The 15,414-nt window shown below is 34.7% G+C and overlaps 1 protein-coding gene across 10 annotated transcripts in view; it reads left to right on the top strand.

The window, feature by feature from the left end:
* Positions 1-15,414, top strand: part of RAB11FIP2 (RAB11 family interacting protein 2) — a 42,059-nt gene that overhangs the window by 3,828 nt on the left and 22,817 nt on the right. For 2 of the 10 annotated variants that reach the window (XM_002821184.6, XM_024253888.3), the window contains exons 2-4: positions 2,547-2,989; positions 3,672-4,140; positions 9,068-9,127. In XM_002821184.6, coding sequence (XP_002821230.1) covers positions 2,547-2,989; positions 3,672-4,140; positions 9,068-9,127 — 972 coding nt within the window. Of the gene's footprint in view, positions 1-2,546; positions 2,990-3,671; positions 4,141-6,010; positions 15,409-15,414 lie in introns of those variants that run through there. The other 8 variants (XM_003777640.5, XM_054522947.2, XR_008510652.2 and 5 more) reach the window with 7 other exon arrangements.

The following is a 15,414-nucleotide window of genomic DNA, read 5'->3' as shown; positions in this document are numbered from 1 at the left end:
AACATGGACCTGTGCCCACTAAAAATTGAACAGAGGCCATGTACAGTTTAAATCCAGTACTCCAGAGGTGAAAAAAGTCAGCTAATCCAGTAAGCTCCAAATGCTGTGTCTTCGTTTTATCTTTCTGAAAACTGGAAAAACAAATGCTATCTCCGAAATGATTCTTGAAGATCTCATTAAGACTTCCCTATTATATCATTTTCAAAACAAAGCAACTAAAGTTATTTGTCATTGCTACATTTTCAATGAGTATATTTGTAAAAGTTCTTTGCAGTTTTTTTGGGGGATGGGGAATGGACATTATAGTGTATTTACAGTTAGTAGTCAAATACTGATTTGCTTTATTCAGGTTTACATAGGTCTTTACAGTTCCCTACTAAAAAACAAGACAATGTAAACACATACACACACACACAGTTGTAGCTTACTTGTAAGAATATAGTTCTAGAAATAAAAATTGAATAAACATTTAATGCAAGGCAGACTGCCTTCCAGGAGCTTATACTCTAGCAGTAGAAAATTTGCATTGTCTTTCTCTTCAGCTCTCATGTCTCCTTATTAAATACAGTGTCCTGCAGTATGTGCCAGCCATGTGGTTAACCTTATTAACATATGTGGTTCATCAAATAAGAAAGCTTGTATTTTCCTGCAGATGTTATTCATCAACTTTAGATTTTTTTCTTTATTGACTTTAATCTGACATTGGGAAGTTACATATCATTCCTTGTGCCTCAATTTCCTCATCTATGAAATAAAGATGTTAAAGTAGATGATTTATTGGTCTTATCTCTAAAAGTCTGTGAATTTCCACTACCCCCACCCCCTTCCATTTTGGGGGTAATTGATTTTTTTTTTTACTCATATTTGCTTTGATTTGTTACATACATGCTCGTTTTTGTTTGCAAATTTTTGGTACATTTTTCGCAAAGTATATTCACCTACATTCTATAAAGCCTGAGGTACTACAGAGTATTTCTGAGATACTATTCGTCAGATGCGTTTCTTTCCCTATTGAAAATAGCTCTGTTTTCCAAAACTTTGAGTTAACTGGGTGTATAATCTGCTTCATTTCCAGGCTTTTTGAGTGCTCAATTGTATGTTATTTAAGGTTGTCTATTTCACAGAAATTGCTGTCATTTCTTATATCTAGCCCCTGTTTCTTCAGATTTTACCATTTGCCTTACATAAGTGAGTTTCTCTGTTTAAGGTCTCAGGCTAATGGTATTTTAAAATATTGATATTCTAAGAAATGGCTAGTTTTGATGCAACTATATCTGAATTGATTGAATTGCTCCAATTTAGTTAATCAAGAAAATATTTTTCTTCCATGTTACGTGCAAAGATGTAGCTAGTATTTATATCATGTGCCAGTATTTCAACTTGATATACAGTAAATGTAATCTTCTTCTGGCATATCCGGTTGGTAACAATGAGAGAAAGAACTAATGTAAAATTAGATCAGAGTTCCTTTGTAGCTAAGAAAATTTGTTACACTCGATTAGAACTATATTTAAATAATAACCTGTGTGCAGGAATGGATATTATGCCTCATTGCTAAGTTACGTGAAAACATTGTAGAAACTCTTTCAGGCTTGATTTTGTAGTTTTTTTTGGCTGTTTTCCCATGGAATGACCACTTGTGACATGGACAACTGGAGAATTTCTCATGGATAAAAATACTATAAAACCAAAATATTGGTTCTTGTATATCATTTAAATACAGATAGTGCCATACATTGAAGGGACTAAAACATAAGATTTGGCTTCATTTACAAAATAATTTTTATTTGGTATTGTCACAGTAGCAATAGTAAAATGAAGCAAATAGATTCAAACAGGAAGCATTTTAGGTTTTTTTTTGCTTTTGAAAACTTCACAAGATTTATTTTTTGTCACTTCTTGCATTTTACTTATTTTTTGCATATTTTATTCAGGAATAGGCTTTGATTCATTTTATATCAATCTAAATGACATCATATGCTGTTTTAATGATTAGCAAGCTATATGCAATGATCTCCAATGTTAACAAAATTCTTTTGCTACTTTTACATAAGTAATATTTTGGGATGGGGCCAGATATTTATTATTGTATTAAAATGTCATCAGTATTCATTTTATAATGCTCAAAAATAATTTGTATTGGTGAATTCTTTCAAAGTCTCTGCCTCAATGTCTTTTAATGTTAAAAAAAATATATCCTTAGGCCATGAGCAACACTTAATCCCATATGGAAAACTTCTAGCATTGATAAGAATTTTTGATGAGTGATTTTCAAATCACAAAAGAAAAGATTATCTAAAAACATTTTCAAACTTGCCAAAGACCTATTCATTCCTTTAGTATATGTTACATCACAGAGACAATGATCAGTTTTTTAAACTAAACAATAAGTAAAGCCCGAAATACTGTGGCTGACAGATTCTTATTCAGAGCTTAGGTTGCCTTGATGTATAGTTACTTTACCTAAAAGGCTATTTGTATGTAACAGAACTCAGTATCCCCTCTCTATTATGTGTTACAGCCAATTTTTTTTTCTTCTCTTTAAGGTGGTTTAGATTAGAATCCAAACAAGGAAAACGAATCAAAAACAGGGGTGAGATAAAGGTCAATATTCAGTTTATGAGGAACAATATGACCGCAAGTATGTTTGACTTATCAATGAAGGACAAAACCAGATCTCCTTTTGCAAAGTTAAAAGATAAGATGAAGGGTAGAAAAAATGATGGAACATTTTCTGATACGTCTTCTGCAATCATTCCAAGTACTCACATGCCCGACGCCAATAGTGAATTTTCAAGTGGTGAAATACAGATGAAATCCAAACCAAAAAAGCCTTTTCTTTTGGGTCCTCAGCGACTCTCGTCAGCGCATTCAATGTCCGATTTATCTGGGTCCCATATGTCTTCTGAGAAACTGAAGGCTGGCACCATAGGTCAAACACATCTTCTTGGACACCAGTTAGATTCCTTTGGAACAGTTCCAGAAAGTGGTAAGTGCCGCATTCTTGTGTCCTCATTGGTCTGAACTACCCTTTTAGTTTTTAAAGTTTAATTTCTAAATTTAGTAAATCAAAATAGCAGTTGCTTTGTAGTATTTTCCAAATTTTGTCATTCATCAAATATTGAGTACCTACTATACCTCAAATTGGTAAGTTCCTTGAAGGCAGAGCTTGTCTGCATTTGTATTTATATTATTAGATGATAATAAAATGAGTGCCAGTTTCCTTTTATGGCCTGGCTGCCTGTTTTACTGCTGTTTCTACTATCTCAAAACCCTGAGCATAAATGAATGTTCCATTTCATCATAAAGTCCCTAGAAGAAAACTTTTGTGTTCAGAAGTAAGAAAGTAAATTTAATGCTAATGAAAAAGTCTCTGAGAATTTTTAACATTATCGTGCCAACCAGAACCTCTAGTTTTGACATCGTAGTTTATATGATTGTGAGCTGAATACATTACTAATGGTCTAGCAATATGCTAGTTGTTATCAGCCTCTATGCTTCAGACTGCTACACCTTAGCATTTTAAGATTGTTTCCTTGATTTTTTGAAGGTTAATACATTTAAGTGGCTAATTGCTCTCATTCTAAAAGCAGCAGAATGCACACAGACTGTGTCAAATAGTGTGATGTAATGTGTCACTGATTATGTACTAACTACAAAATTGTTTGTAGGAAGTCTCAAATCTCCACACAGAAGAACATTAAGCTTTGATACTTCTAAAATGAACCAACCTGACAGCATTGTGGATGAAGGTGAATTGTGTTTCGGAAGACAAAATGACCCATTTACAAATGTGACTGCTTCATTACCCCAAAAATTTGCAACACTGCCAAGGAAGAAAAATCCATTTGAAGAAAGCAGCGAAACATGGGACAGCAGCATGAATTTATTTTCAAAACCAATTGAAATAAGAAAAGAAAATAAAAGAGAGAAAAGGGAGAAAGTTAGCCTGTTTGAAAGAGTGACTGGGAAAAAAGATAGCAGAAGATCTGATAAACTTAACAATGGGGGATCTGATAGCCCTTGTGACTTGAAATCACCTAATGCATTTAGTGAAAATCGCCAGGACTATTTTGATTATGAGTCAACCAATCCATTTACAGCAAAATTCAGGGCTTCAAATATAATGCCATCTTCAAGGTAAGCTTAATATGGGGGAAGTTCTACTATTTGGGAAAATCTTGGAAGTATCAAATATTTCTTTTAAATACTAGAATATTTTCAAGTCATTTTATTTTATTTGAAAAACATTTTTATTTCTATAATTAAATTATAGAGCCAGGCAATGTTGCATGTATTTTTGGAACTGCACTTTTTAATCTTAAGAAGATAAAAGACTCTTACTCTCTATCCTGGTCTACTTCCACTTACGTGAGCCAGAAATTCACCAAAACAGAGAGAAAACAACACGGCTTGTGATGAGACATGGCGAGAGTGAATTGCCAGTGGGTGTTAGTTCAAGCCAGAAATTTAGGTGATAACGTTTCTAGGGATTCGTTCATGGGCTACCTGGAAAGGACCAACAGCAGCCCATGTGCTATTCTTTAAAAAATACCAGCTTCAGTATTAATGGCTGTCCTAATAGATGTTAATTATCTTTATTAAATGGCTATTTAGAAGTGGTTTTTATATGAGAATGCTTGTTATTGGAATTCAGTAACCCTCATGGGTTCTGTAGGTACACCCAAGGGATCTATATGATGATTTATAGTCAGAAATAATCACTCATGAGAAAGATTGGACTTTCCAACTTTGAGTTTTCAGTTATATGTATAATGGTGCTTTTCTTACTCCTTAGTATATCTAAATTTTATCTATATATCTAAATTTAAATCTATATCTATATAAATTTATATCTACATATATAGATATAAATGTAGGTATGCTAAGGAATAAATTTAAATATGGTTATGGATTTTACAGAAGTAAACGATGAAATAGCTGATTAAGGAAACCTCAAGCAAAGAAAAGATAAATTGATTCCCATCTTATGTATAGTTGGCCCCCTATATTTGCAGGTTCTGCATTTTTGGATTTAATCAACCATGGTGTGAAAATATTTAAAAAATAAATAAGAAATAATATAGTAATGAAAAAATAATGCAGATTTAAAAAACAGTACAGTGTAACAACTGTTTACATAAATTTACATTGTATTAGGTATTATAAGTAATCTAGAGATAATTTAAAATATATGGGAGGTTGCGTATATGTGCAAATACTGTACCATTTTGTATAGGGGACTTGAATATCCCTGGATTTTGGTATCCTTGGAATCCTGGAACTAATCTCTCTCAGATACTGAGAGATGACTGTAATTATCTTGGAAGAGCATGCTAGAGTGTTTACTATGTAATAGAAGATTTTCTTCAAGACAATAATATAGAGTGTACAGACCTGAATGGGAATACTGGCTTAGAAGTGCTATGACCTCCATAAACCTCAGTATCTCCATCTTTGCAACAAGGAAAATAATCCCACTTGATAGGATTCAGTGAGGGTAAATGAAAATACATAATACAAAGCCAGGCCCCAAATAGGGAATCCATAAATGGTGACTACAATTATGTTTGATGTATTGTCATGTTATATTTTACTTAAAAAACAGTGCTTTGTTTTGTCCCACTAGAAACAACAAATAGAGTATTAACAATCAATCACGCTTTTAGGCCATGCCCTCTCACCTCTCTTATGTATCTTCCATGATATTTTAAAAATTTGCATTTAAAGTTTTCAAAGTGAAGTGTACTTTTTTGTTTTCTTTTACCTATAAATGGATATTTGCCATGGTTTAAAAGAGTATTCTGTTTTGTTTATAAACCATTCTCCAGAAAAATAACATTTTTATCGTATGGTATCAATATTTTATTGAAGAGTTTATAGTTTTGATATGCCATTCAAAAATATTTTTGTATTTTACATACTGTACTTCACATATTACATTAAATCTTATATGGGTAAATAGAAATATATTTGCTTCTTTCCCCCTTTACTAAACTTTTTTTTACAGAAGGTTGTTGGAAACAACTGTCCGAGATAACTTGGAGATGGGGCAATTTAGCTAATTTTAGAGTCAAAAGAAAAGCAAGAAAATGGAAAATGGTAGGAAAATAATGTTTTTACATTATGGGTGCATATGGAAAAAAAAAGCTTATTGAGTATTCGCAAATCTTTAATTGCCCTGTATTTGAGCTGTTTATGTGGGCTGTTACAGTTTTAAAAGTGCCTGTGGCATTTTGACACATCTAGGCTTTGTTTTCAGTTACTTTATTATTATTGGCTGTTTCTAGCAAAATTAGAGCTGTTTTGTGATGTATGAAATGATTGCAAGCATGTAAAAAAAAAAAGTTGTTTTTCATTTTATGACTTTCTCTTCTTCATATTTATGAGATGCCAGATATGAGGGCAGAACATTTGTGGATTCCTAGGAAGTTATTCTTTTTGCATCACAAACCATCCGTGTGGTAAATGTAAAACATTTGCAGTAAAGGGGTAGTTCTAGTTAATCTTATAAAAAAGAAGAATTGAATATAAATAGACCCAAGAAGAGTGTGCAGTTCACACTTTTGGCAAGCAGCTTTATCTTGAGTGGAATTTGGGAGGATATTGCCAAGGTAGCGTTGTCTTTATGTAACAGTATATTTCTATTTTTCCTCCCACTATCAACCCTCAGCTATCTGGGACATTTTAAATTTCTCACATTAACATCCTAACCGAATGCACTTTTGGAGCTATGGACTCACATCATTAAGACACGTGCTGTGAATTTTTTTCAGGAGTGCTAAATAGACCTATTTACAGTTTCCTGGACTCTTGTGGCCAGTGTTTGTGAGAATGCTGAACAAGGTTAAGGGTAAAATACATAGCCATGGAACTGCATTTTCTTCTTGGTGAGCGAACTGGCTCACTTGTGATTGCTGGTACCTAGGAACCATATTGTTACCCTCTGGTTGAATAATGTATATGATTAAAACTGGAGAATTTTCTTTATGCCCAAAATTTTAAAATGTACTAAGGCACACTTTTTTTTAGAAGTTAGACTTTTTATTCCTTAATGTTAAGTAAAGTCCGCCTGAAGAAAGCACTTTGGAAACCAGAAAAAATACCACATTTTGATTCTGTCCTTGGAATAGGTCCCATAGTTTTACATAAAACTGATAGAGGAAATTAGGCATTATCTTGGGTTACTTCAGCAAAGAGCAGGGCTCTTTGAAACACTTTTCCCCAAAGTTACTAATTTGCAGTCTCTTACAAGCCCCTATTTCTTTGAAGCGTTTCCTGTTCTTGTAGGGAGGGGTAGTTGTTCCCTGTGCTGCAGCATTTTCTTACGTAAGTCTTGTCTTCTGTGGGCATGGCATTGTTCACTAATAGCTTAGTCTCACTTTTCTTGCCCACTACCATGAAGAGTTTGATAGCAGGGTCTGCATTTCATTCCTCTTTTTGCCCTTAGTCTCCAGCGTGATGCTTGGTAGGTAGTAGGTATTAGATATTTTGAATAAACGCAAGCAGTATAGCAGACCAGTTTCTTAATGCACACAGTGTAGCAAACCAGTTTCCTAATGCACACAGTATAGCAGTTTCCTGAAATGCTACTCTCATTCGGTTAGCCTCCTACTTCCAGCCCTGCTTGCGTGGGCTGTGAAGATCTTTCTAATAGACTGAAAACAGATCCATAAAGCCATATGTATGCATTTTTATGTACAACTAAACATTGTTAAAAATCTAAGTTCTAAAGGATTACTAAAATTTAATATTCAATCTAAATAACACATTTCTGGAGCCTATTAAGAACTGCGTATTATGGTAGGTTGTCAGCTGTAATAACCACAGGTATCAGTGGCTTATCATAGCAAAAGTTTATTGCCCACTGTTGTCACAAAGGAGTTCACTGGGATGGTGATAGGAAAAGTGAGTGCTTTGCTCTATGCATTCATCCGACTCTGCACAGTCTCTCAGGAAGCAGGCTTCTTCCTTCTTGTGATGCCACTATTTAACACATGGCCTCCAAGATCAGTGCAGCGCAGGAGGAGAGAGAGGATCAAAGGAGGGTCATTTCTGTGTGCCAGGCCTAGTGCAGTATGCATTACTTCCACATATGTCCCATTGGCCAGAGCTCACCCGTGCCCCAGCCTCACTGCACCCTGTGAAGAACTGTGACTTAGCTGTATACCCAGAAGGAAGCTGAATTGGGTTTAGTGAGCTTACAATATTGTGTGTGCCATTGATGCCAAATCAGCTTGCTACTAAGAAGTCGGGATGCTGTCCAACGCTGGCATGCTGCAAAACTCCTACGACACATATACAGTAAGTAGAGTTGGAGTTCTCGTAATCTTCAGGAGAATGTTTTCTCAGTTTATTACTGGTACTAAGCTGTTTGTATTTTAAAATTGCTACTAGTCTTGTTTTTTAATTGTAAGTCACAGGTTGTTTAGCATCATCAGTATCAACTAATTTTTTTCATGCTTTATCAAATAAATTGTCAACTAATTTATCATGTGGTTTATCCCACAATTTGCGAAGTAATCCTTTTTATCTGCAGCATATCATTTGCCAAAAACAAATATGCCTGAATGTTTGTTATACCATTTTTAATTTGTTCACAACGAATTATCTTTTAATATATTATAAATAATATCACAAATAATAAATTGTAAATAATGTTACCACCAGGCTATTTTTCACTTAAAAGTGGAAATGATGGGTGTGTGTCTTCACCAAGCCAAATTTGTTCATTTCTTTTCTTTTTTTTTTTAACTAGGACATAGCAAGTTCTGGCTTATTTAAGAGTTCATGGAAGAGATGTATACCACTTTCGGGTCTGGCCCATGGAGTGTCCTCTTAACACTCTTAACACAATCCTCCATTTTGCCTCTTCCTCCATATCCCAGACCAGGGATTGGCAAACTAAGCTTGGAGGCCAAATCTGGCTTGCTGCCAGTTTTTGTAAAATTTTGTTCAAACACAGCCGCATTATGGTCATTATTGTGTACAGTGGTAGCGTTGAGTAGTTGTGACAGAGACCATATGGCCCACAAAGCTAAAACTATTTATTGTTTGGGCTTTACAGAAATACTTTGCCGACCCCTGCAGTAGCTGAATGGAGAGGATCTTTGAGATGGGCAGAGCTGTAAGTAGGAGCAGCCTGGGTCTCTGCATGCAAGTGGAAGGCCCACCTGACGAGGAGTAGCCAAGTGGCCCTTGTCCAAATGATAAATTCACAGGATATAAGTTACTGAGATTTATATATATATATGTTTATTACAGCACTTAGCATTATTTATCCTACTGAGGAGGGCACATGGGCTATACTACCTTTTGTTGTGTTTAAGAAAGCCCTAGTCAAAAAAGTTTAAGAACCACTGGTTTGCAACACCAAATCCAAACTCCTCTTTCTAACGTTCTAAGGCTTGTTGTATTTTAGGCTTTTCTTAACCTTCCAAGTTTTATTTTACTGTTCCTCACCAACCTGTTCTAGGTAAGTTAATTTCCTTACTGCCATGTCTCTACACTGAGGTCCTTGTAAGCCATGCCGTCTGCATTCCTGGGCTCAATTGTGGGGTGCACTCTCAACTCATCTCTGAGTGTTCTTTTTTGAGTAATAACCTCGTGTTTCCCTTTGGATTTCTGCTGATATAGAAGTAATTACTATACAATGTTTATTATACTAGGTCTTATATTAAGCTGTGTAAGCTTCATAACAGTTGTGCAGAATCTTCTTTCTTGGGTGCACCACAGCACCTAGATTTGTGCATGACCTCAGTGCTGATCATCAAGGGCTCCTGGATATTATTTTTTTTTTAGCTACAATTTGTTGGGCCTCCCCTCTGACTGAATTAGAATCTTTAGTGAGTGGGCCCTGAAATGAAAATCAACATTTTAATAACTTCCCATTGACTATCAGGTTTAAAAATTGCTGACCTATATTATATCACCTACAGTGGTCCCCCTAATCTATGGGATACGTTCCAAGAACCCCAGTGGATTTCTGAAACCAGGCACAGTTCCGAACCCTATATATCCTATGTTTTTTTTTCTATACATATATACCTATGATAAAGTTTAATTCATAAATTAGGCATAGTAAGAGAGTAACAATAATAATGAAATAGAACAATTACAACAATATGCCAGCATCACTCCTCTTGCACAGTGGGGCCATTATTAAGTAAAATAAGGGCTACTCAAACACAAGCACTGTAATACTGCAATAGGCAACCTGATAGCCGAGATGGCTACTAAGTAATTAAAGGGCAGGCAGTGTAGACAGTGTGGGTACACTGAACAAAGGGACTGAACAAAGGGATGATTCACATCCCAGGCAGTACAGAATCAGATGGCCTACCATTTCATGAGGCTACTCAGAAGGACACGCAAATTAAAACTTAGGAATTATTTCTGGAATTTTCCATTTAATATTTTTGGACTATGGTGGTTAATTGAAACCGTGGAAAGCAAAACCACAGATAAGGGGATGGGACTACTTTATTTCCTAAGCTTTCAGTAAGTATTCATTGTGAGTGGAGATCAGGAGTTGTGCTGGCAAATGCGTACTGAAATTAGACAACTTAGTCATATTAGCTCTGGTTGCAGGTCCCTAACTAAGGTAGAGGGTACAGTAAGGAAGTTAGCTTGGCTAAAACAGAGATATGGTGGAAAGGAGTAAAAGATATGGCTGAATAGGTTAAACACACACACACGCACGCACGCACATAATGCACACACACGCACCCTAAATTATAGTGAGCATTGAAGACCAGGCAGAAAAGTCTATTAAATATTTATAGCATCTATGGATGAATTGTTTCTCAGGATTGAGGTAAAACCTGAGAGTCAATAGTGATGAATGACACTTAAAAATATGCTTCTATTTATATGCTACCCATGGTAAATTGAGGAGAAATTCCATGATGTGTATTCTTTGAAGGAGGTGTAAGTTCCTTGAAAAAGTTCAGGACCACAGAACTCCACCTACTGAAGGGAATTCTGCTTGAGAGAATAAGATTGAGAGAGTAAGATTTTCTCTCTGTTAGAGAAAATTGCTTATGTATGTCTTATTCTGAATTTTTTTAAAAAAATCAGTGTAAGCCTACTACTCTGTGTGATGAGTTTCTGTTGTTTGATGTTAGGGGGGCAGCTGTTCTGAGAGTAATAATTTAATGGGAGATATTTTTACCAGAGAATTTTGTTTGGGGACTGACCTTCTATTTGTGACTCATAGAAAGAACATGCTTTCATTCCATTATTTTCTGCTGTACTGTGGTAGTTGTGAATGCCATGTAGCAAATTCTTAACTACTCTTGGATAACTAAATGGTATGTTCTATAATATTATTTCTAGTATTAATTGATTTTCCAAAGCATGTATTTCCATTTTTAATGTTTGGTGGAAGAGCCTGCCTCCTTTTTAGCAGATGATCTCACACCAAATAGTTATTTTTTAGGATGGTACAGAAATAGTATCTAAGATCCAGACTTGTAATGTTTTAGTGATTTTTCATGGCAGTGTGCCTTCCACTTCTGAGGTCGGGTCTACCTGATTCTCCCCCTCTCTTCCTTCTTTCCTTCCTTAATGAGTCAACTCCTGTCTGTGCTTGTGTCATACCTTCCTTAGGAGGTACAAAAAAATTGGTTACCTAGAATGTATATTTAAATGTCTTTCTAATTTTCAAATCACCATAAGCTTATAAGCATGTAGCCATTTTTATGAAATTGTATAACATGTTCATTAAAAGTCAAAGACTGTTTACTGTAGAATTTACATTTTGATTTTTAAAAAGTATAGTAAATAAATGATCCTAAAGAAAAAGAGCCTATTGATAGTTTTTAAACCTTCATTTTTATAATGTCCCAATGGACTTTTTTTTCCTGAATAAGTTTAAAGTTCAGTCGTTGGCATCATAAACCTTAACATGCAAAGGATTTGTTTTAATAGCAATGTTTACTTTTTGTTCATATTTGTCTAGTATTAAAGATAATTTGCCTGTTATTCATGGTAGGCTATAAATCTTTTACACACTTGAAAATTTGTGCCTTCATTTATGAGACAGAAGACAAAAACTTTTGAGATGATTTTTAGACCCATTAATCCATTAGTGCCCAGAGATTTACAGAATGTATCCAATGAAACAATGACTATGAACACGAAGTATGCAACGTGATTAGTTCCCTTAACACTAACTAGAACTTTTATATTTAACTCCCCAGATACTACTTGAAACTTTTTTACCCTTTGTCATCCTAATGCTCATTATAATAGCTCTCATTAATTGGTGCATCTCCCAGTGGGTTAATTTGCGGATACCAGCCATGCCATCCTTGTGCTAACTCACTAATGCAAATTGATATTTATAGTCTTCAAAATTGAAAACAAAAAAAGCTCTGTAACAAAAAAGACAAACTTTGCTGTTTTTTTTTTTTTTTTTTTTTTTTTTCTTGAGAGAGAGATTGAGATATAGCAAGATTCTGAGAGAGAAGAAAACAGGCCAAAAAAATTCACAAAAACTACTGTAGGCTAATAAACTGATGTGAAAATTTCTCAATTTACAGCACTTGACAGGTGCTAAAAGAAAAGCATCTTTAATTTTAATGTGTTGTTAGGACCTCTTTAGAGAGACTGTACAAGTTATTAACAAGGTCCTCTGAGACAGGAGACGGGTAATTAACAAGACCTATGGAGATATAGTTTAGGTAATTAACGAGCTCTTAGGCACTGGACACCGGATAACACGTAGCGAGTCCAATAGTTAAAGAAAACAGGTTGTTATGATATAATCAAATATAAGATACAGCATGTAAGCCCTCTTGAGGTTTCTGATAGGAAAGTATTAAGATTGTATTCCAGTGACCCCAGTGCACTGACTTTTGTAAATCAGTATGTAAGGTTTTTGGTTTAACTTTTAAGGTAGCATTTGAGAGAATTATTTTTAATTGTTGTTACATGTAGATTAATTATCTGTGCTAATTGCCATTAATGAACATGTATATTTTGAGAAAAATGCATTGGAAACACATCAGTTGTATGATTCTAAATTGTCTTAAACATTTATTTTCAGCTTATTTTTTACCTGTGACTTGTCGGCTAAAATTGCCTATTGCAAATTAACCTTGCTTTCCTTGTCTACTTTAAAACAGTCAGGATCTAGGCCAGCGAGGAGACGCGGTCCTGGCACCAGTTTGGTTTTTACATGTTATGCCCAGGTTCCTCCAGTCATGCCCCTATGCTACCTTCAAGTCTGAGATTTTATATTCCCAACTTCAAATATTTGGTCCAGTTATTTCCTGTGTAAATTTGAAATTGCTGAAGTATGAATCTTGAGTTTTGGCTCAGAAAATTCCCACATTCAGCAAACATTTATTAAGAACATGTTATACTCTAAAGGTTAAGCATATAAAGAAGGCCCTTGCGAGGCTCCTGATTCATTCTGTTACCTGCTGTCTCAGTGGTGCTACTCTAGCCCATCAGGATGATTTTTTTTCTGAATTTCAGCTCTGAAAATCAAATGATATTTTCATTATTATTTTTGGAATATTTGCTGTATATAAGGAAATCATATTGTTGAGATATAAATCCTGCTCTTTGTGCTCGTAGAAAAAGGTGTGTAAATATTAGGTCTGAATTTCATATTAAGGGTTGGACATTGTATAGACACTGGGGAACCATGAAAATGTTTAAGTTGGTTTGTGATATGATTGAATTAATGTCTTCTATCATGAAGTAGCTGTTGAGGACAGAGGATGGGAAAGGGAAGAAGGACTTAAGACAGGGAAACTAGTTAGGAAGTTAATATAATTGTTTTAGTGAGAGTTGATGGAGGTCATTTGGCAGTGAGGAGGGAGAAGAAGGGAACATCTTTGAGAAATATTTACCCATTATGGGACTTACCCATTCTGCTTTTGGGTAGGGGGGCACTGGGGGGACTGGTAAGGGAGAAGAGACAATAAAAACTATTCCAATGGTATGTTTTCAGCTGGTGTCTTAAGTTTAATGAAATGTAGCATTTTAAAACCCATTTAATTTAGTACAGCAATGTCAGGTCTATAGTCTTTGAATCAAACTTGGGATTGTAGTCTTGATAGAAAGGTTTGAATTTTTTCTTTTTGTTTTTTTAATGAGGTGCTATTGTTTTAGTTTTTTTTTTTAGAGACTAGGAATTAGGTGTTTTGAATTGTTTGAGACTAGCAAGTTAGCATGAAAACAGTAGCAGCTTTTGAAAGTTTGTTTTTCAGCACCGAAACACTTTGGCTTCTTTGAACACAAGAGTGGAAGTTTCAGTAACTGGTTGTGGATGTATGCATTTAAAGTGTTTCTTTCACCTTAGCATTGACATTACTAAATATATTTCTCTCCGGTGGTTTTGGCTTGACCAAAGCTTGTCTCTGTTGGACACTTTTTGTTAGTTTCTCACTAAGAGGATAACTTCTATTTCTTACATAATTAGCCCTCACTTCTGTGGACACTACTTTTCCAGGCTTCTATGCTTAGAACATTTCCAGTTGGGCCGCTATGATCACATCATCTGTGATTACTTTTTTCCCATGACAATAATGCTTTCACTTTTGAAATACAGATAGCATTCCTGTATATTTAATTTATGGTGGTACTGTTACCTTGTAGTGGAGGTGTTTTAAATAGCTGCTGGTGATACAAATTAACTATGAAGTGATTTTTCTTACCTGCATGTAACTGGTATCTAAGACTATTAGGATCCAGACACTTGACATTTGTCTCTTTGAACTTATATTTTAAGGATTAATTCTCGGTCTTTGACATGATATATTAAATATAATATATTGCTATGTAATAAATACTTATAAATATTAAAATCTTATATATTTAATATACACCAAATAAAATGTCTTTATGTATTTTATATATTTAAGCTTAGAAATCTTGGATAAAAGTACTGATACCACTTAAAAAGCAATTAGTTGAATCAGCTTGGCCTTCTTAGAGTATACCTTAATTCAAATTGCTATTAAGAAAAAAATGTTTCACAAATGTTGTGTGTAAAGCTCTGCTAGGGCTGGGGAGGTATGGGGGATGACAGTCCTAGCCACACCAGCTATGGAGAGGGATATGTAAGAAATAACCTATAATCAAAGCAGAATAAACTGTGTTAAACAGAAGTACATGGAGTTTACTGTGGAAAGGTAGATGAAGAGAGCAGTTCACTCTACTGGAAATTGGGAAGTGCTTCTTCAATGGGGAGAACTTTGAGCTTGATCTTGACCATGGAACATCATTTTGTAAGTTGGGGCATGAGTAGATAGACAACTCTGTTTTAGTAAATGGCAATAAAGCTCTTTTTGAAAATTATTAGATAAGTTTTGAAGGGATAATTTATAAAAAGTGACTAAATACTATTATATCATTAGCTGTTTATTAACAGCTTAGTAATTTTACCATTTCTTTTCT

Source organism: Pongo abelii, chromosome 8 (assembly GCF_028885655.2).
Source record: "Pongo abelii isolate AG06213 chromosome 8, NHGRI_mPonAbe1-v2.0_pri, whole genome shotgun sequence".
Classification (NCBI taxonomy): Eukaryota; Metazoa; Chordata; class Mammalia; order Primates; family Hominidae; genus Pongo; species Pongo abelii.
This window is presented reverse-complemented; position numbering and strand designations above follow the sequence as displayed.